At 42.1% G+C, this 23,312-nt stretch overlaps 1 protein-coding gene across 1 annotated transcript; it reads right to left on the bottom strand.

Moving 5' to 3' along the window:
- Positions 1 to 61: 61 nt before the first annotated feature.
- On the bottom strand, positions 62 to 17,999 carry ptprna (protein tyrosine phosphatase receptor type Na). Its single transcript, XM_079170924.1, has 24 exons — positions 17,853 to 17,999; positions 14,329 to 14,379; positions 10,716 to 10,826; positions 10,177 to 10,294; positions 9,843 to 9,990; positions 9,297 to 9,492; positions 8,949 to 9,101; positions 8,688 to 8,813; positions 8,352 to 8,386; positions 7,998 to 8,263; positions 7,646 to 7,732; positions 7,448 to 7,527; positions 7,243 to 7,307; positions 5,527 to 5,736; positions 4,739 to 5,005; positions 4,478 to 4,625; positions 4,278 to 4,351; positions 3,749 to 3,826; positions 3,472 to 3,591; positions 2,899 to 3,065; positions 2,192 to 2,245; positions 1,954 to 2,018; positions 1,392 to 1,465; positions 62 to 1,221 (listed from the first exon to the last, which is right to left on the bottom strand). Exons 1-24 carry the CDS (start codon positions 17,926 to 17,928, stop codon positions 1,150 to 1,152), a joined length of 2,841 nt encoding a protein of 946 aa, XP_079027050.1. The 5' UTR covers positions 17,929 to 17,999; the 3' UTR covers positions 62 to 1,149.
- Positions 18,000 to 23,312: the final 5,313 nt, after the last annotated feature.

Raw genomic sequence — 23,312 nt, 5'->3', positions numbered from 1 at the left:
CTAACCTGTCTCATGTACCTAAAGCTTGATTTATTAAACAAAAACACACACCCACTAAACATCAGGGGTTTTGAAAATGAGCTCGAGGCTTGGTTTTTAGTAGGTTTTTTTTTGCTGCATCACGTCACAAATTTATTCAAGTCAAGTCAAAAATACATTTTTATAGATATTTTCTGATATTATCTGTCTGCTACATGAAATAAACACAATCATCAGGAGGAATTATTTACATTAATCACAAGGTTTTACACTGAGTAAGACAACGAAAGAACCCAATCAAAGGTACTTTGTGTGCAGAACGAGAGAGACAAGGCAAGGTGTACTTGGTGGTCAACAGTACAGCATCCGTTACAAAAGGACCAGGGCTTAAAGCAAACCATCATGTTGTCATGGCAGACGAGACGAGCCTCACAAATAAAAACCTGCTGGAAATCAACACACACTAGACGGAAGCATACAGTTACAACACACTCAGGGAGTCGAAATGAATTGAAACCTTATTGTGTATCAGCCAGATGGAGGCCTCACACATGTGACACGTTTGTGAAAGGATGTAACATCATTTTAACAATATACCAAAAGAAACTTGTAATGTTCAACAGAACAGCCAAACGAACCCTCTGTGTTGGTGGTAAACCGTCTGTTGATGGCGTAGGTAATCATGTCATCGTGTCCAGTAAAAGGGAAAATGAAGCAAAGATGAAATCAAATGGAAGTCGATAGGTAAACAGTGTTACACTTTATCACTACGACCATAAACAGAAGTGCATTCTGTCCTGTCAGACTCGGGGGAAAGTTAAAGGGCACAGTAGATCACCCTTTGGCCTCATTGTTGTCTAATTAGGTAGAAACGCCAGAGAGAAAAGATCAAATTTGTACCGTATTGGTAAAACGATTTGATCTTCTGTCCATATTTACATCCTGCCAAAAATAATTTAATTAAGTTCCAAAAAGTTGTATAAACCCAGAGAATGTGTAGATGGTAAAATACTGCATGCTGAAAACGAGAGCAGTAACTACTGCTCCAAGTGTGGTTGAGCAAATTCTTATTTACAGGGATGGCCAGACATACATGACGAGATCGTACGAGCGTGTCCTCATGAGTCATTCTTTCCGTGCGCCTGTGGATGTCCCCGACGCGTCCTCGGCTCACTGTGGCAAGGCTTTCAAGATGGCGTTCACCTCCTCGGCTACTGCTGTCAGCGCAAACTCAAACTGGTCCTGATCAGGACGAGAGGCGGGGAACGGAAATAACAAGATGGGAATGGAAGAGTGGAAGGTGTGAGAGGGGACAGTTAGAGATCGCAGAGACGGAGACAACTGGATTATGATGGATGGACGTCCACCTTAAAAGTGCTGAAATAGTGCAAACACAGACAGACTCGTGGTACCTTGGTGCGGACTATGCCAGGTCTCTGGTCTCTGATGTGCTCCAGTGAGGCTGCGATGTCAATCTCCTTCACTCCTAACAACGACAAGAACAGTAAAATCATCACTACCACAGTTTTTCACTCTTTGGTGCTACAGAAGATACGAACCGTCTATCTAAGCCTTCTTTAAAACGTTGAAAAAGGAACTAATCCCAACAACTAAGAAAACATTTGTGATGCTATCCAACTGATGTCAGCTCGACACGGTAAAATAAACCTTCTGTGAGAAGATTATAGAAAAGAAATCCAGCTAACTTGCTCTATTAAGCCCCACTTTATGGATACATCCAAACCTTAATGGGCAATAATAATTAAAATGTCACATCATTATTTTACTTTATTGTGACTACAGCCCCATCTGCTGTCTACAAAAGATATCACATCCGTGTAGGCCTACACACTGAGCTGCTATGAGCAAACCTCTGCATAAATCCACTCTCTCACCAAATGTTGACCTTGTTGTCTTTTCAAAAATATTTAGGTACTGAATTATACCCTGTATAAATGTGTGCGAGCGACTCACCCTTGGCCATGCGGTTCAGCACCATGTCGATGAGGATGTACGCGCCAGTCCGGCTAGTGCCATCACTGTGAGAGTGACAGGTATGAAGGGAATTGTCAATCCACATGTAATTCTCCAAAAGTGTTTTACCTCAATCTGCTTTCCAAACACATAATCACATTGGTAATATTGTACGATTCTACCAACTCTCATGTTTCACAGAAATCATTCGATTTTCTTTTCTTTTCTTTTTTTTTACCCGCAGTGAACGATGATTGGGCAGGAACGACCTCTGTAACATTTATTCACCTTCCTGAAAAGCAGGAACAAGAGACAGCAGAGAAAGAAAGGAGAACAGAAAAGAAAGGCTTTATTACAAATGAGTTATTATAGACTTTGTAATTGCAACTAACCTTGTTCACATATTCAATGAATACACATAAATTACTTCAATCAGGAATGAGGTAAAGGATGTCAGGACAGGAACAAGTAGAAAGTGCATGAGGTTTGGGACGACTGTGATGATAAAACAGGAAAGAATAGGTGAAGAGGAAGCCACAGATTCACTGTCCCTCTTGCAGTAGCCAGTCACACCTGCCAATGCTCATTTTTGTGACTATGCAACTGGAGCCAGAGTACTAGCTGCAAACCACAAAAATGACACTGGGAGATGTTCAAATACAAACCTATCAACCTGCACACTGGGAGAGAGGGAGAGAGAGAGAGCTAAGGTGGAAGGATAGGCTATAGAATGTAGAACACGCCATGCAGAATGATGAAAAGATGGATGTGATGAGGGCGATCAGGAGGATTTGAACCCCACTGATTTGTTAGGGTACCAGTGAGTCACCACAACATTACACACACTGCATCCTGACCACCTGTTTTCCCCATCCTGTTGAAATCAAGGGGCACATGTTGGGATAGTCCGTGTGTGCACGTATGTGTTATTGTTTAGTTTCTTACCTGCGGAAGTCCAGCAGCGGTCGGGTGGAGGTGGGGATGCCGTCAGCCGGCCAGCTCAGCAGGTGGAACTGCGTCAAGGTTCTGGTCTCCTGCGTCTGGACGTTCTTCAGGTAGAAGCTGCGCACCAGGAAGTCTTTACACCAGATGTGCTCTGACACCAGGTTCACCTGGTGACCACAAAGAGACAGAGAGGGAAAGAAAGAGCGGGAGGGATGGCAGACACAAAAGAGATATATGAACAAGAGGGTAAACAAAATGATGGATGCAACATTTCAACACACAAGATCTTTTTGTGTGTTGAAAATATTTTTTTCTCTCAATTTTATTAAGCAAATAATTATTATTACGATTACAGAGGAAACAAATGGTGCGTATCCTCGGTTTGGAGGACACATACCATTAAAGAGGGGGAATGGCCATTTGTATACATATTTGTTTTGAACAAAACCACTATAACCACAGGTCGAATGCAGAGAAGCTACTCTGAAGCTACTCTGTTACTATAAGAGCGTTATAAAACGACACTGTGCCAAATGTGAAATTAAAGGTTGTGAGTTACGACAGGAAATGAACCTCATAGATGTGGTAGAGTGATGAGCCCTCATCGGGCCAGTATCGCTCGCACTGTTTCACTCCATCTTCCACCAGAGCTGTCATCATCACTATCACTGTGCAGCCGTTCTCCCACACCATCTGTGGGTTGGAGAGAACACACACACACACACACGGAGGTATACACACACATCTGATTGTCACATTTAAATGAAAATGTGAGTAACAAGGCAGATTTCCTGCAGATGGACTGAATGGTCCGATGGCCTACGTTGGACCATCTGAAGATTGCACTGACCTGCCAGAAATCAGCGACAGTATGAGCCAGTGGTCCCTGTGTGGCGATATAAGCTGGCTGGCGAGGGTCATGATCAACCTGTGGGTTAAAAATGAGAAGAAAGGGAGCTGAGTTTCCTAGTTTATTTTTCTCCTGAGGATTCTCAAACAGATAAGAGTTCTAGCAAGGGAGCATTCAAATTGTATACAGTGATGATTTTACAGAGTAGACTTGAATCAGGTCTAAGTGTTCGTATTCTGATAGAAAAACAGAATGTAACTGGAAGACACATCTAGATAGATATAATATTCACAGTCCAAAGATTGTTTTTCTCCGATAACAAAGAATTCATTAACAGTGAAAATCTATCAGCGGTACAGTATAAAGTATATACTTAGGTCAAATATGTACCAATATCTCACATTTATTTATAGTGCATCAGACATGAAGATAATCAGACCATCTGTTTATTTAAATCCTCATAATATATGAGGGGATAAATCACCAAACAAATACTGAAAAAGTTTTAGATTGTTTGAAGAATTCTTACAATGATGCTGGCGTTGATGTAGTCTTGTTTATTGGAATTCACTTCAGTCTTCAGCTTGACCCGAGAGTGATCATCTGTAAAAGAAAACAGCTGTCAAGGACGAGTCACTGCATGAATGACTAGCAAATATGACAGACATGAACGTGACACCATCACAGAGAGAGAAAGAAATGATTACAGTGACACACTGGTGAACTAACAGGGGAGAGATTCAGCATGTCTGTTTTTGTCCATGTTGCTCGGGACTTGCGCCACAGCGACTGAACTGGGTTCCGCCTGGTAGGAGCACAAAGCCTCCCACTCCCTCTGAAGGCGGTCCTTATTACGCAGGTGATCCTCCATATAAGCCTGACAGAAGAGATGACAATGCACATAGCAGTTAATATCTGCTACAATGATTTTCACAGCAAGAGATTCCTTCGCTACAGCAGGAAGTCTGGTCTCTCCACTCAATAACTCACCAGTATCATGTGACCAGTAGAGATGTCCATGTTGGACTGGGCTGGCTCTTCGCTCCAGGACGGGGTGGAGCTGTGGGTGGAGGACGGGCTGTGCTGGGGGCCGTCGCTGAACTGGGAGGAAACGCTGCTGACGCGGGACGTGTCCGTACCCCTTCGACCGCCAGCACCTGTGACTATGGCAGACCCCGCCATGCTGCTGCTCACCCCGGCCACACAGTCCTGGCGGGACAGGGTGGATTTGGACGCCATGTGCTGCCGACATAGCTCCTGAGAGAAAAGTAAGGAGAGGGAGAACGGTAACAAAAAGGTAATAGAAAGATCACAGGGCTGTAACTATGGATTATTATATTAATGTTTTGATGTACTATATATGAAAAACTTTACTAAATGTAATACAACGTATTGTCTTTTATTTAACTTCAAACACTAACTGCTTAGCACATTTTTGGTGATTGCATTAGTCAACTGATTGTTTCAACATTAATATCGGGATGTTGTACTGATTGCATGTCATTAACATTCTATGTATAATATGTGTTATTATAGGCGTTCATCTGCCTAAACTAAGAGACATTTCTTTATTATTACCTATATGCTCTCATTAACAAATTTAAATTCACACATTTATTGCCCTTTTGAGCATTCATAATGTGGTTTCTTACACTTTTCCAATCCATTATACCATGGAGACGTCGACACCAGGGTGAAAACAAACAAACAGACAAAACCTCTGGGAAATTATATCAAATGGCCTTAACTCATTCCTGAATCTCCTCCTGCTGCCTTACCTGGTAGTCAAAGTGTGTTTCTGCTCCTCCCTCTGGCCCCAGTCCCAGCTTGCCATTGGCCACTTGCTGAGCGTAGTGCCTGAGACAGGCTACGGCCATGGCCACTACCAGCACACCTCCTACGACTGCCATGGACACAAGGGTGATGACTGTGCCACTGGAGCCCTGGGAAACCCTGGTTACCTGGGGGAGACCCCGTACATCTGTTCTCTAGGGAAAAAAAACATCATAAAGAAGAGTAAGTAAGACATGGGCAGTGGGGAAGTAACATATTATCATCCCACTATAGTGCTATTTCCCTTTGTTGTGCACATCTTGCCTTTTGGGAGTAGTCAACCCAAGCTAAGCTACCTCTGGGACTCACCACTGGAATCCAAAGGTCACCTCATCTCATTCTAACGACACATGTGCTTCTATGTAACTGTACATGACAGCAAGGTGGGCTCGGTGAGAGGTTGATGTTGAGTTTTAAAGACAGAGGTCTGAGAAGTCATGATAGTATGAACCAGGAACCTGTTAAAAAAGACAGCAGTGTGTCATTCCGCCCCTTCTTCATCTTCCTTTCTATCCTTACATACAGTTTTCACTCTGCTGCCCAATACAGCAGAGTTAATTAATGAACAGATTCATTTGAAAGTGTAGGTGTAAATCAGTATTCAAATCATGCTTTCATTTGAACTGAATTAATAAAAAAAAAAACTAATGCCATTTTTGAATGAGTTAACACATGTTCTATTAATCTATTGGCCAATTACAATATTATCTGCAGCCCTGAGTTCAAATGATGTGTTCATTTGCATCTGTATGTGTGAGTGAGTGTGTGTGTGTGTGTGTGTGTGTGTTCTCCTGATATTCAGTCTAAATGGGCATTTGGTTATTAATCCATTGCACATAAAGTTTGAGATGCCGGTGATGATTCAGAGGCCTGGAATAAGGCTTCCAGTGTGTGTTAGTGTGCGAATAATGAGGTTGATGACTCCTGTGACTGTTGCCATAGCACCTGGGATCTGGGAGGGGGGGGGGGGGGGGGAGTCTAAGAGAGATGAAGCACCATGGCAACAAGTGAAATGATGGTTCAGTTGTTATGAGGTGCAGACTCTCTGATTTGTTCTGGCCACTTGCACTCCAGGTGGCACACACTCAGCGGTTTACGCCCACACACAGTGTAGTGGTGGATGGAAAATAGGCTCCATAACTGAGATGAATGTACTGCCTCTGTCTGTGCTGCGTCAAAGTACAGTGCAGTGCTTGAGCTCATAGAAGTCTTAGTTTGATGATATTCTTACGGAGCAATACTAAATACTGCAGGTCTTCCTCAACACTGACACACCCGGTTGTGTATCTGAACCATTTTCGCAAGCAATCATTTCATAGTACCAGTAATGTGGCCTGAATGAAATCACTCAACATGCCCGGGTTAAGATACGGAATCGAGTCGCTCTGTAACTGCTGCAGGACAGCCACAAATAAAGAAAGGTAGCTCCAGAAAATACAAAGACAATCAGGAAGGAGCTGCTAGTCTGTCGGGAGTCGAATTTCACACGAGCAAGTCTGATCATCTGTCAAGCTTGGGTCCACAAATGAATAGATGGTAAATGGTAGGCAATACAAATGAGTCATTATATCTCTGTTGCCTTGACAACTGCACCACATGTTACAAAGGAACATTTTTCTCAGAGACTAATTGAGTTTGCGCGTATGTGTGTTATCAAGTACCTCTCCCACGCCAGTCTGCACGATCTTCAAGCCTGTCTCAGACTCCAGGAAGTTCTTTTCAGTCACTGTTTGGGTGAAAAGAAAAAATAAATTGGGTGAAATGGTGTTTTGAGGAAAAAAAGCTGTGTGAGCGACGGTGCAATGCGCCCACGTCATTTTCCGTTAAGGAGGAGTTTGTGTGTGTCTGTGTGTTTTTGAGCCTCACCAGCTTTAGCAGCCACCTCTGCAGCCGTCATGTTGTGATCATTCTGCCGGATACGGAACGTCAGCGCAGGGCCCACCACACTGGCAACACAAAGCCACATGTTGGATGCTTCAGAACTGTGAAAGCTATTCTTATTGTTTGGAGTAAAAATTACAACTCTCTTAACACACTGCCACACACACACAACTGAGGTGTTACCTGATGTTGATGAAGCTGCTGGTTGTCAGGTGTATCTTATCAGCCAGTAGCTCCAACAGCTTCACTCCGTCATACAAACTCAAGGGGCTACAAATGAAAAACATCATCATCCTCCTTGTAAACATCCTGTTTAATACATGTCTTATTTGCTGCTCTTTACTGGCATTTAATATGATTCATGATTTCACATATTGCCACTTAATGACAGCTTTCGGCATGAGGACATTTATTCTACACACACTGAAGTAGGTCCTTCCTCGCAATAACGATTGGCTCCACGGGAAGATGTGTGTTTCTTGTTTTAGCAGTTTATCTGTAATAAACAGAAAGTTGAATTTGATCGAGTGCTGACCTCCGGTTGGTGACTATGTACCCATACTCCTCCTTGGCTCCTGTACCCTCGACCAGTGGCGGGCCCTGCTCCTTCAAGCCGTGTCCACCTCCAGCAGGGGTGGCCTGCGGAGGCTGGGAGGCAGAAGGGAGGAGGCTGGCGCTCTTGGCTTGAGGTGGAGCTGGAACAGAGGCGGAGGTGGCGGCAGGACGGGCATCCGGGCGACCAGGAACAGGGGCGGGCTTCTCCGGCTTATGAGACACACTGTCTGTTTTTAAGAGCTGCATCTAAGGGGGAATAATAGAAGACCTATCAGTGAAAAAAAGGTGTATGATTGCTTCTTGTGAACACTGCTGACAACAAATGCTGACATACCTCCTTGAGGGTGATGAGGTCTTTCTCAATTGGATCTGTGTTAAGACAGATACACTGATGTTTTTAATCAAATACTACAATAAATCAAATTCCATATCTGAATAATCTGTTATCCCCATTTACTCAAGGGTTAGCTATCAAGGTCTTCTATTTATCGACTTGGGATATTTAATTAATACTGTAATGTCATGTTTAACTGGGTTTTAACCTTGAATCCTTCATATATACAGGTACAGATTTTAAAGCTTGACATTGAAGCTTCATATTCCAATTGTATGTGTAAAAGGAGACGGTGTTTCTATTTAGTTGTTGATTTGAAAATGACTGAAAGACTACCTGTTTTGTCTTGGGCTTGCATCAGCTGCAGAATGAGGGCCAGCTTGTAGAGCTGCTCTTGACTGAGCTCTCTGGGGTCAACTCCGTACCTCTTCAGGACTCCTGACATCCTCTGGAGAAGGCCATCTAACACAAGACAGCAAAGTCAGCATTATCTTTCCGCTGAATTCATAAATTGGATGAAACTTTTGTATGTGCACACTGTGTAAGTACTCCCATTGCTTAAATCTGTTGAAGCAACATTAAGTTCCCTTTTCTCACCGTTGTTTCCAGACACAGGGCTGATCTGCTGAGGAACTTTTTTATTCTGCTGCGTTGGTTGTCTGCCAGCAGTACCCAGTCTCTCCTCTAGGGTGTAGTCTTGCACATAGTCCACTGGTATTTCCATTTCCAGGTCCTCATAATAAGGCAGACCTGCTCATATCATCATAGGATATGATGGTTAAGACAATTTTTGAGTTATGTTTTTAACAGTTAAATAAATATCTTCCAAAAAGCTTTCACAGTATGATTTTTGGCGAGACGAACATTTCATTTTAGTGTTTTCATCTTTCCCAAAAGCTTTTTTTCGTGTGTGTCTTCTTTTGGGAAACAGAACATGCCGTTTACCTGCACGAGGCATGGCAGCGGCCCCTCGGTGGCGATGAGAAGGCTGAGCAGACGCCAGGTACACAGACAAGGCTTCCTGTAGCAGCTGCCTGTCACGCTCTTGCTCTCTTTGATTGGCCTGGGACCTTGAAGAAGGGCGGGCATAACCAGCTCCTGCTCCAATGAGTGATCTCTCCACGTCATCCTGATATCTATGCTGGAATCAGGAGAGGTACACTGATTTAGTACTGTCTGCATGTGTGTGATGTTTAAGATTTAGATTTCTTCCTTATGGGTATATATATATATATTTTCTTTTCTTTGACAGTACTGTAATAATCCTTAATGCAGGTTTCCAAAGTGTATTTACCACTATTGTAATGTTCCAAGGTAACTCTAAACTGTGATGAAATATTGTTTGCCTCTCTGAGTTGGGATTTCATGAGCGAATCTTTGTCTTTTGCAACCAAACTTATGCCTGGAACTAGTATTGTAGGTTGAAACACACACACACGCACACACACACACACACCTGCTTTTGGATGCTAAGGATGTGTGCATGTGTACCTGGTGGTATGTGTATGGGTCCATCGAGGCTGTCTGCATGCGCAGTGGGGACTGAGGAGGTTCGACAATCATGTAGTCCACATAGTTGCCACCAGGAGGTGCGGACCCCGACTTAGAACTATGGTGGTGCGGGATGTTCTGTTTGGACCTGGCGACACAGAGAGAAACAAAGAGATGATGAAGATAAATACACAGGGCTAAGGGAGGAGGTAAGGATGAAAGAATAGGTCCAGAGGTAAATAAATGATTGGCTCTGACTCTGTCCTCTGACTCATTTGTTTTGTGTAAAATGTACGCTCCTCACTGTACACCACTGGAACTGGAGGGTACTTACTGAGACGAATGAGAAGAGGAGGAAGAGGAGTTTGGCTTCGAGGCGTGGGTGGTATGGGGAACTCTCTTCAGCTCCTTCGATAAAATATACTGGGTGATGTCATCTTGCCAGGAAAGACCTGTGCACACGCACGCACACGCACATAGAGCAATTAAAGGGAATTATTTTGAAGTGCTTGTATAATAAATTGATTTCTGCGTGTATATTGTACTGTACTACTTTGTGTTCAGTACTTTCATGCTAAAATGCTAAACTAGGATGGACATGGTAAAGATTAAACCTGCTAAAAACATCAGCATGTTAGCATTTAGTTCAAAGCACAGCACTGGTAGGTATAATGGTCTAAGTATAATAAAGCAGATAGAAAATAGAATGTCATTTTCATATAAAAAAGGGTTAAATTGAAACACAAAAGAGACACAAAATAACACAGCTATTTACTGTTTTCCTCACAGTTACTTAGAAGCAATGGGGTATTCACTCTGACAGTTTGAGCTTTGTCAGGGAATGCTGGTGATGATTTTCATGCGTCATCTCACCTTGTAGCATGAGCTGCTTGAGGACTTCCTGCATTCTTTTAAGAACAGGAACTGACACCTGGTACTGGACCAGGTCCTGCTTCGAGGTACGGCACTGACCAAACAGCCCATCTGGAAGGAATAGACACACACACGGTAAACATTTTAACTCTTATTTTGCCAATATAATCATTTGAGATTTCTTTTTAAAGTGATTTCCAGGCCATAATCTGAGGCACTTGAATAGAACATGTATAACAACACAGTAACACCTGTGCTTTTCCTATTCTGACAAATCAAAATGGCTGCTGTGAAAAAGGCCGACAGTCGATGTTAGCAAATGTAACAAGGCCCCACAGTTGTTGACGTTTGTATTTTCTTAGACTTTTAGCTGTAACTACACACATTTTCCCCCACAGATATTTCAGTGAAGCTGGCCTTGAGGTACAATGCAGTACTTTGTAATAACACACGTATATCTTATGTAGCCCACACCACACTAGCCCACAGCCCGTGAGTCATAGTTTTGAAGTACAGCCCACACACTTACAATGCTTGTCACTGCTTTGGACGAGGTTGTGCCACTGTCAGTGAGTGTGCTTTAGAAACATAGTTGCTAACCTGCAGGCAGCCTCATGGCAACAGAAAAAAAAATGATAGCATTTGCTCAGTATTAACTAACTGTTTTCATATCCTGATCATAAATGAATCAATATTTTGATCATTTGCAGCACATAAAGAAATGTTTCTGTTCAACCCACACAAATTGATGCTTCCACTCTTCAGCCATGCTGATGCATCATTCTGAGGTCTATGACTTAGATGATGCATCCTTTCGAAATAAATTATTATAACTTTTGGACATAAACCACAATGAAAAGTAGCTGGAAGCAGGACATCAAGCGGTTCATACTGGACAATTCCTACTCGCTGTCCTGCTTCAGCATCACATAGAAAAGATTCAGGAGGTTCAACAACTTAGTGTTAGATACTGAGAATCTGAAATGTCTTAGTCTGTATAGAGCGACCATTATCGATATCACATCGGGACGGCTTTTTAGCTCTGAAATCTATGTGAGTGCAAATGAAGATATTTCTGAAAAAAGAAGAGTCAGACAAAGCACAGCAGACTACGTATTATATGGCGCACTGATGAGTCACCACACCACACTGGCTGAATCTCACTCCAGCCAACCTGCCACGGTGAGACGGTAGGCCTAAATTGTTACTCGGAACAGATTAGTGAGGATTAATGTGTTTTTATAGCCACAAAATTGCATAGGACACAGCACAGCTTAATTTCTGCCACTCTGTGTATTGACGAGTGAGTAGACTGATGTTTTTACCGTCGGCTAGGTATACAATCAGGTAAATGTATCAGCCCTGTTTTAGTGTTAGTATTTCCAAGTTGATTCTCTGACAAGAGATACAGAATATTCAACTAATGTGTGCATCCTTCCCCCACTGTTTTCCAACCCGCTCAGTGAAAACCTGTAATCAAATCACTAATATTTGATGTTGATGATGTGATGTGACACAGGATATTGTATCTGGAAGGGGAGACATACAGTAGCTCTTATCCCTGGCGGTGAACTGACTGACGACGGAGAGAAGAGGAACGCGAGGAGGAGGAATGGAGGATGAACGGAGGGAAGACAGCAAACTGCATGGCTTGATGGGATCGGGACTATTTCTGGAGCTTGGGTTATTTCTGTAGATATCACTTTTGTTCCAGTAAACATTGAGCTTGTGGTTTATTGATCTTTATTTTGTGTGATTTCCCATTGATACATTGACGGCACCAGCCGTCTGATGAACAATTACAGAAGACCCTCCAAACCTTCCCTAGTGGGCTGCCCAGATGCGTGTTGTACGTCAACCTGGCATCCACCGAATCAACACCTCAAGGAGCTGCCGCTTGACAAGGTCAGGGTGCCACACCTGTGCACACCGCCCCTCCGGTGACAATGTCTGACCTTATGCTGTTTAATACTGGCCTCAAACTCTTAACAGACGCAACAGGCTGACAGGGGGAGATGCTTGCAACAACATCCTCGTGACAACAAACACCTCCGTCTCTGAATATCGTTGAGGGAAATGAAACTCCACTACTTCTATTAAATGTTTAGAAACTGTGCAACAGTAACAACCTGAGGTCTTATCTGCTTGGCATGCAGCCAAATCTATAGGGGCCAGTCACACATCCTGTCACGGACACAAATAAACAACTGCTGAGAGCAACAACAAGATGCCGTGCGTTCCATAAAGCTCACCAAGACACAATCCATTTCCCCAATTACGAGTGGCAGGCAGCAGGCAAGCAGAAAGAAAAGGACTTTAACTCTAATTAACCGTTTTAGACAAATTATTCCTCAGAGGCCGATTGTGTGGATGCACCACTGTCTTTTCAAAAGTATAGATGGCACCTCTGTCAATAGTGTTGAGTGGAAATTAAACATTACTATACTAATTAAAATGATTTTGTTTGGTTTCATTAGCTGATTATTTAGTGTTTTAATTCTTTAAGCTCCGCTGGAAGGCGTACTCCTTCCTTTTTTAGCAGAGGCTAGCTGCTTCATGTGCCGGATCCGTCTCACTCAACACAAGAGAGACAAAATTGACATTGATACTCCGATTCAACTCGTAGGCAAACAAGCCTGCATCCAAAAAGTTGGAATAGCGAAGCAGTCTGATAAACACCTGTAATATAATTACGGCTGTATTTTCATTTGAAAAGATAAACAAAAACAAACATAATCAATCACTGCCATATAGTTTCAATGTCACGTGTCTGTATTATCCGTGAGAGGGTTCAAAAATGGCTATTGTCGCATGTTTTTTGAGACAATTAATCAACATTCCATTGGCATTAGAATATTTCTTTCCTCTATTGACACTGTGATGGTTACACTTTCTGTGGACTTAAATATTTTCCTCCCTCGAGCTACAAAAATAAGTAAATTAGTATTTGTTTGGCGTCTAGCAAACAGACGGATTGATTGCAGCTAATTTTCAACTGTGGGCTCTTAAAGAGACACAGAATCCGAGAGACAAAAGGCTCACTTCAACATATCGGACTAGAAGCCTTTGAGCAGTCGTTATTTTCCTCTCAGACCCACAGATGAGCATGAATCCAGCCCTGCGTCGTCTGCTCCTGAGCTCCAAGTACGCCGATCCATTTTGTATTCCGTCCAATGGCTGCTCGTGTGCGTAAGTGCAATTTCCACAGAGAAGTGCGTAAGTGTGCGTCAGTGACTCATTGCTGTATTGCCACAACAACTGTGGGGGCGTCGACCTCACGGTGATGTCAGTGTTGCCATGGAGACAGTAGAGCCAGGGAGGGGCTTAGATAAAGACGAGGAGAGGGAGAGAGGGGCAGGTGACGGTGAGATAGGAAAAATCCTTGACATGTTGGTGCGCTTCCAGTCACATACAGTGTGTTTGTGTGCGTGTGTGTGTGTGTGTGTGTTTGTGTGTGTGTATTTTTGTGTCCAGCTGCAGGGTTACTAATTAAATATGCTGAAGGGTTACAAAAAGGATTAAGAAAGTAGACGTTCAAGAGAGAGATTATGTTTGATTGTGCGTGTGTGTGTGTGTGTGTGTTCATACAAATGTGTGTGTGTGTTTTACTCACCATCTGAGCAGAACTGATCCCTTGTGCACAGTTTTCTCTCAAACAGGCAACCTGAGGTAGAAAGACAGAGAGGGCTAATAGGTACTCAAAGTCAGAATCCCTCACATTTGGAAAACACAACAAAGTGAGCTTAACCCTGATTCACTCATTATAATCAGCCTCAGATGTGGTTAACAAAACACACAAGTCTTTCATATTCAAATCCCACCCACACTTGATTTATCCTTTGTAAGACTTTTATATAATTGCACAAGGACATTATAACATGAGGACATTATTAGCATAAAACCTGCAACTTCTGAAAACCGTGAAATACAAAATCATCTTATTGTAGTATTTTGCTCCCGGCAAAGACATCATCAGAATGCATTACAGGTTAGACAGGCAGTCAGTGTTTCTACATTTGATAAGCCTGACGGGAGATCAAATGTTTTGTGGATGTGAAATACTGATTCGTCAGCAGGACAAGATTATTTTCGAGCAACACTTATGCTGACTTGTTAACTGGTTTGTAATTGAACAGTGTTGTCACGAGTATTGTTGGTAATTTCCTTGAATTTCATTTTTAGCTGTCCCACCTATCTTAGGGTAAGACCGCATGGCAGTGTGGGAAGGAGCAGGTGGCTGACGACAGATAGGAACACAGCAGAACATGCACGGATTGTTTTGTCTACCGTTCTCTTTCACGACAGACATCACGTCTCTTTTTGCCCTGTATACTCGCCAGAGGAAAGATCGTTTTTGTGTCACTGTTTGCATGAACAAGAGAGAAATAAATGGAATGAATTCTGCGTTTACAGTATGTGAGGAGATGACAGATAGTTATTATCCCCAAATGAAATGCCAAAAAGGCGGGTGGGTAGCTGTTTGTCAGAATTGTTGTGAACTGAATGGATAGAAATAATTGAGAACCTTTTCCTGAACCTTTAAATGAAGTGACGCAGAACCTACAGCGGTTTCAGTGACTCACCTCTGCTTTCTTTGATGAGAAACACACACACACACACACACACTGTGCGCACACAGTGCAAGTGAGTACCTTGTATGTCTTTGATGCCTTCTGTTTTACTTTGACATTTTTTACTTTGAAAGCTGAGGCTATATTTCAATGACAAATGCAGCAGTTTTCTGGAATTCCTAATTTAAATTAATGTGGAATTATTTGGACGAAAGCTTACTCTCAATCTTGCACACGAATGTGATGACTTCTTAAAAACAACAATCGAGTGGCTGGTACCGTTTTGCAAAACAACATGCCCATTATCCCAGAGACCTGGGCTCTACAATCTGTGGAGGGTTAAGTGAACCTTTATGTGTATCGCTGAAATAATGAGGTATCTCAGTCATTTTCACACACGTCACAACAATGTTGACAAGACCTTATGCCTAAATGACAATCTCAGTCATCAAATACTGACTGGTTGTCCAGGGAGGGACATCTGGTAGTGTTGGGCCAATAAAGCAACATGGAGCTAAAACAAACAAACTGTTTGTTAATAGTTTATTTTCTAGGATTCAAAACATGTTTCCTTTTCTGGATCTCATTTTATTTTCCTGTGCACTCAACAATGCAAGGTATGCATGCTCAATGCAACTTGAATAAATAAATTAACACTACCAGCATCCTCCCAAGGCAGCAACATAAATTTTTTTTATTTTTTTTATTTTTATAAAAGCAATTGTATTCATTGGTCATAGTCAAAAGTTCACACTAGCACGGTAAATTAGCACAAAGGTTCAAATTAATCTCAAATGCAATTTTAGCGGAAACCTGACCTATAGCAACAGGTCATCGGCTCTTAAGGAAGCGGCCGGCTGCAGAGACGTCAGCTCTAACACAGACGTCACACTGCGTGTGTGTGACAAAGGACAGTCGGACATATGGATGGATGGCTAATCAAGTGAGCAGATGGATGGATGCATGTGTGAAAGAACAGCGATGGAAGCGAAGAGGCGTTAATGGATGAATGGACAAAGGGAAGCAACAGTGGTTACTGGTTTCTCTCCATGGTGCTGAAATCTCAGGCACTTGCAGAATGGCTTCCCGTTGAGCTGTCCATTGGTCATTGTAAAGTGCTTCTTTTGCTGCCATTTTAGAAAAGCAGTTTTCTCAATGACGTATGGATTTTAATGGCAAGAGAAAGCACAGAATGGCACAGAAAGACTAGCATTTTAAGTTCAGTTTTGCTGTTTTTGTCATAACTGGTTTAATAAATTGCGAGTGTATTATGGTTCTCTTGGTATAAAAGTGAGCTGCTTTAAATGTCTAAAATAAACTGTAATCAATTGTTCCTAAGGTGTTTATGCATGACTCATTGCTGTATAAAAATGTGTATAAAAATATGCCTCATAATTCACATTGCTTTATATATACAGTAGAAGGTGGAGGGGAATAATGTTAGTGGCAACCCTTCTGTTAGTACAAAACCATGCTCACTTGTTATTGTTGGACAAACCCTGAGGAAGAGAATATCATTGGCTTTTTCAGTCTCGGCCTGAATTACTCATTAAATTAACTCCATTCACAAATCTCCACCTACATGTGTCAGACAGACACAATCTTTGGGGAAAGTACTGTATGATGGATGTATAAATGAACTTGTTGCATCAACGTATCAATAACAAATGATGACAGTTTAATGCGTCCATCTACAAAAAGGAAAATAATGAAATAATTGCAATAATCAATAAGCTGAAATTACTACAGCTGCCCTAATCGTTAATAATAACGTAGACTGCTGCTGCCACTGCCCTTTCTAATGCTGAGAGTGAAATGTGAGACACGTTCAGACACCAGTAAAGCTTTTTGTCTTTATTCTTTAGTCAATAGAATATGCAACCTACAGTATATCTCTGATTAAAAGCAATCTTTTCTGTCTTGAGTGTATAGTATCATATTACTTTTTGTAGTACATAACTTTTTATCTCTTCTTTCATGTTTAAAACATACATTTGCTGTCTGTTTTTTTTATTTGTACTCATGCACTGTATGTTATTCTTGACACAATCTATGTATCCCCTACAACTGGATTTGGTGGCTTTCCTACTCCCTTTTCGATAGAAAGGACTACAAATGAAAACAAATTGCTAATAGCAGCATGAGGAGTGATGGTGGCATGACAGGAATCATAATTCTCTAAGAGAAAAATAAATAAAACACTTACTAGACTTAGGTTTTCTCTCCTTCCCCATCATTGTCCATATCTCCTCCGCCTCAGCCTAATCTCATTATCAGCCTCTATTTACCCACATACCCCATCTCTCTATGGCAAATCATTTACAGGTCGTTTTGGAAGAATGCCACGTAAATACAGATGTCCCTGAATCCAGCCTCTGTTTGAATATTACAGGGGCATGACGGTGATGCCACAGAGGATAGTATCCCACAGTCGGATGAGATCACCGTATAAAGTAATTAGCCACTTAGACACATCATGTACCTTTGGGAATATTACAGGAATATGACCGTAGAATGTCTGATAAGGACCTTGCCATCATCAGTATCATCACCGCGACCATCTTACCGTATTTGTCTGAGAGTCCTGGTTGGCACAGCACGGTTAAAAGGAGCAGAGCTCGCCATAGCTTAAGGTGTTGCATGATCCTCTGAAGCCTGCCGGCAGCGGAGGAGATGCAGAGAGAAAGATGCGGAGTCCCCTTGCTTCGGTCCCTCGTTTAAATCCCCATCTTTTTTTTTCTCAAACGACTCGCAGCCAGTGTCGACAGCTCACACTGCACCCAGAGAGCCCATGTGACAGAACAACATAAATGAATGGCTGAAAAAACCCCAACTAATTTTACAGCGACAAGGCGGGGCGTGAGGCAAGGGGAGGAGGATATGGACGAGCAACGTAGTATCGACACACCGCTGCACGACTGCGGAAACAACGTAGGCTACAACCTGAAGAAGAAGAAGAAGAAGCAGGGCGCTCTCTGAGATGCAAGGGATGGACCTACGTCATCACGGCCTAATGAGTTAGGTTATCTTCCACCTGCAAACATGACGTCATGAGCTCATTATTCATATACGTGCATGCACACAAAACGTGGGGAATGCATCGAACAGCTTACAGGTGAGCACGTGTTGGCCGACATACATGCAAGTCTCATATCCCAAGCTCATTGGTCTCAGATGTAGTTCTACATCTGACATGAACACTTTTTTGGTGATGGAACGATAACGTGCTGCACAATTTAACATTGGTTTTGATAAATGAGCTTGAACTTTCATTCCATAAATATTTGGAAGGAAGGATGTCAACAAGAGCAATTTGAAAGCACTATGCCTGAAGTGCTTACACATGCAGAGTTCACCTCAGTCTCAATGTAGCACAGTATGGACATCCTAAATGGAGGTGCACTGCTTTATTATTTATCCTAATTGATCCCTTCTGATTGGAACGGCATTGAACATGGCAGAGAGTCCATAGACTAGTCAGCCCCACTCCCACTGAGGAAGCGGTGTCGCTGCAGTCCATGTTGTCCAGTTGTCCTCTTGCTCCCTCTGGTGTCTTTCAAGAAATCAAACTGAACCACCATGTTGTAGCTCTCTCTATATCTATATATTCATAAATTATTCAATATGAATGAAAATGTCTATTTTCCTGTTAAGTGTAAAGCATTGTGTCTTTACATCATTACATTGTTTGAGACTGAGACAATTGGAATAGGCTACAATGTCTAAATGCCCCATGCCCTAAGGCTAAGCTACCATTCACCCATGATCTCTTGTCAATGTTTATTATTTGATTATTAAATAACAACTGATTATAATAATGATACTAGTAAATTGTTTTTCCATGTGTTAAATCTGTGAAATTGTGTTATAAATCAAAGACATTGGCCTTGCCCTTTAGTTTTCATTCGACGTTGATTGTGTGCATTCAACACCGCTGTCACGGGCAGAGCTGTCTCATGTAACAGATGAAGAAGTCTACACATTACAGCAGCACCCTATCCTGGAGAATAATAGGACTAACACATATAGCTAGTTATGATAGAGATTAGGAAACTGCTTTGAACTTGTAAAAGAATGAAAAGACAATTTGAAAGAAAAAATGAATCAGTGTCAGCTCTGGGACTTAATGTCGAGGGGAAGCTTCCAAGAGTTTACTTGTACTGAATGATACGTTGTGTATTGTCCCCTCGTGAAACAGTGCCTGTTTTACCGACAGAAGTCTGGGGCAGCCTGACTGCGATAAAAGAGGAAGTGGCCTTCCTATCTAGCACGAGTCATAAATCACGTTATTTGATTTGACGTCAAATTGTTGGCACATTGTCTTGTCTGGCTTTTGATATCATATCTCTCCAAAGATAGACCTCAAATAGATCTGGAACGAGTTTCCCTGTATGTCTATAAAGATATTCTGGTTTCCATGTTACATGCTTGCATGCAATCACAAACGTGCAAACACACACACACACACACACACACACACACACACACCTATACACAGACACACACACACCTATACACAGACACACACACAAGCACTGCCTATGTCTGTCTCTCTCTCTTCCTCTCCTTTGCTCTCATCCGTTCATCCTTGTGTCACTTTAGTGCGACGGCTCAACACATTGGCATGTGTTTATGCGTGTTTGGTTGGTTGCTGGGCAACCTGCATTCAGTTTCTATGAAGGATGAAACCAGCTGAACGCCCTTCACCTGTACACACTATAAATCTCATTAAAAACAGCATAGGATTTTCACCATGTATCTCTATTACACTGCTATACTCTTATCACCAGATCTAGTAAGTCTGTGACTGTATTGCTAATTGTTTATTCACCTGAACACAAATCAGTGTGGAGGTGTCTTTGTAATGTTGTCCGTGTAATTAAAAGACCTCTATGGCTTACTGGTTAAAACAGGATCCTCACACATTTTAGCATCATGTCATCCACACTGCTTGGCTCCTGACTGTCCTAGCATTCCAAACATGGTGATAGAGTAAAATCAAGACGACATGACAGATAGAAGTGGCACAATTATTTCTCTCTAAAAGACATTTACCAACGTGTAAAATCCAGCAGGGTGAATGGCAGTGATAACATCTCATTGTGAAAAGGAGAAGGCGGAATCAAATGAATTTTTGGAAAATGATCTATGACTCTTTCTTTCTGTCATATTTTAAAGAATCCAGACAAAGCAATAAAATAGAGATCCGTGGTGTACAACGTCATTGGGTTAATTGGCTTTTTCTAACGCACAGTTGGGGACATTTTTACAAATATTATTTTATTATAATATTGCATTATTCCCCCCCAAAAAACAATGGCATGGCACTGTAGGGTTTGGCTGCCATGTACTGTTGATATTCTCAGACATGGTGCATGCGTCTGTCTGTGTGACATTTTCCCGTCATGCTGGATGCTAATTTAAGAGTGTCATACTGGGCTACAGGTCGGGTATTGCTCCTGTGTCTGGGGTTGTTAGGCAGCTCTTAACTCATTTTCTGTGTTGTGCTGATGATGTGCTCTTCAACTGGGAAACTCCAGGATGAGTGTTCCAGTCATATTAAAATACATTACAGGCATGTCACATCACGCTCATATCAGGTCCTCTCACATCACCTGTCAAAGTGAAAAGCCCCAACATCATTTCTGGTAACTGTTTAAACTAATGACTCTAAAACTCATATCTGAAACCTTTAGAAATGATTTTTTTTTGTGTGTGTTGTGTGTCTGCATCCCGCTCCAAAACTGAGCCCCTGTCTATTCAGCGATCTTACCCGGACAACTTGGGCCTTTAGCGTTGGAACGAGCAAAGTCATAGTCCTGGAAGTGACCTGGTGAGTCCTGGATTCCCAGAGCCAAAAAGGACAGAAAGACCTTCTGATAATGAGGAACATACTCAGTTTCAGGACAGTAGCATAAAGCTAGGAAAGTGTACTTCCTGGATTTATGTGAGCATTAGAACGCCGTATTATATTCAGATTTTAGAATTTCTTCATTAATACTTAGCAGTTGTGTTTGGTACTTGAAATCAAAGTTTGGTTGTCAGCAGTATCCTAGGACATGTCAGTAAAAGCAACATCATTATTGTTATTTTTGTTGACGGTGTCTGGTTCTAACTTCAGTGCCATGATGCTATGTAAAGCGGCCGGACAACCGAGTTCCAATGCTTAAAATAGAGCTGACACGACCAGCAGCTGATACACGCACACACTGCTCTGTGAAACACAAATACCCGCACGACCACACACAAACTCCCCATAATTTAATTCATTCTTCAGGATAAACACGAATGATTTGCGAAGTTTCTGCAAGAAATGTCCAGCTTACACAATTTGCACTGCTGAAAGAGAACTTGCATCAGTCCATGCCAGCTCGTTGCTTTGGCTCCCCTTCATGATTATTATTTTTTTAAATGCATTTAGGCTGTCAGGCACCCAATTTACCCCATTTACTGTATTACCATCATTTGAACATCTTGGTTTTATAGTAAACTCTAAAGATCCAGTGATCATTTTAATAATCTACAGACAGCCCAGGCCTAACAGTGTTTTTATCCAAAAGTTTGCTGAGTTACTATCCCATTTTACATCAAAGTATGACAACATTTTTATCTTAGGTGATTTTAACGTACATGTTTGCTGCCCTTCCCAGACTTTTGTCACTGATTATGAATACTCTGGAATCTTTTGACCTCAGCTCTACAGGACCCCACACACTCAAAGGGTCACATCCTTGACCTGGTTATTTACAGTGCTCTCTGCCCTGACAACTTCGAGACTACGGATGTCTGTGTGTCTGATCACAAAGCGGTTTTATTCAATGTGGTTTCTAAAGCACGTACGGGTTTGGCCCCAAAATATATGAAGAAATGTTGACCCCTGGAAATGAGCTAGCTTCCAGCCTTAGCTCCTCGAGTGGGGCCCTTCTGGCTGTTCCAAAGTGGAGGCTAAAAACTAAAGGTGACCGTGCTTTTGCCATCAGGGCCCCTCAGCTTTGGAAAGCTTAAATTTCATATCAATCTGTTGTTTAGATATTGTGAGACTAGAGAAGACAGAACAAGTATGAAAACACTTAAAGCCTCAACACACCAATGGTCAAACCAAACAGGTGGTTTAACGTGTGTTGCTTAATTAGACATCTTCCCAGAATTGGAAGATTCTGCACTTGAATGACATCTCCCCTACTCTCTTGTTAGTTTAGTTGCATCTGTTAAAACTAGATTCATCATCATCATCGGCCTTTTCATTATCATCTTCATTACCACCAACACATTCACACACAGTAGGTCCGATGACAGGGCAGGACAGAGACGCCCCACGAGCCTGCCGGCTCTCAGCTGTGCAGCCTTTGGTTTCTGACATGAGCAATGTCTGTCTGGTATACACCAACAGCATTCATTCAAATACTCACATACACAATATCTAGTGCTATGCTGCAAAGGACCTTGTAAACACATTTATTAATATATTATAATATCATTCATTTACTGCAGGGTTACCTGAACCCCACTTCATACTAAACCTGAACCGTTTGCCTAACCTAAATCTAGCCGATGTTTTTTGGTAGTCTGGTAATACCGCTCACACATATTAGTCTTTAGAGTGAGCTGCTCAACCCAGTTTTCGGCAGCCATTTTCACCCACTGCATGCTAGCTGCCCAGCACCACGGGGCATCTAACTGGTGAATCAAGTCAAAAATGTAGCAAAATAGGTAAGTCACAATAGACTAGACTAAGGAGACGTCACCACGGTAATTGTGACTTGTTTACTTCCGTTACTTCCCCGGATTTGCAAAAAAATATATGATACTAAAGATGTTAAAATGCTGCATTTAACCAATAGTGCTTTGCTGATCTGCGCAGGTTTGTCCACACACATAGAGGGTGTGTCAGTCCAGTGGAGAGCGCTTATGACAAAATGGAGAGTGTGAGTGACCTTCCCAGCAGCACCTCTATCAGTCAAACCATACAGCTCCTTATGTAACCAAGGGGACACACATAACTCTATTGTAGCTCTATGGCTACTGG

Source organism: Pholis gunnellus (assembly GCF_910591455.1).
Source record: "Pholis gunnellus genome assembly, chromosome: 12".
NCBI classification, from domain to species: domain Eukaryota; kingdom Metazoa; phylum Chordata; class Actinopteri; order Perciformes; family Pholidae; genus Pholis; species Pholis gunnellus.
Note: the sequence above shows the minus strand (reverse complement) of the source record. Positions and strands in the feature narration are given on the sequence as shown.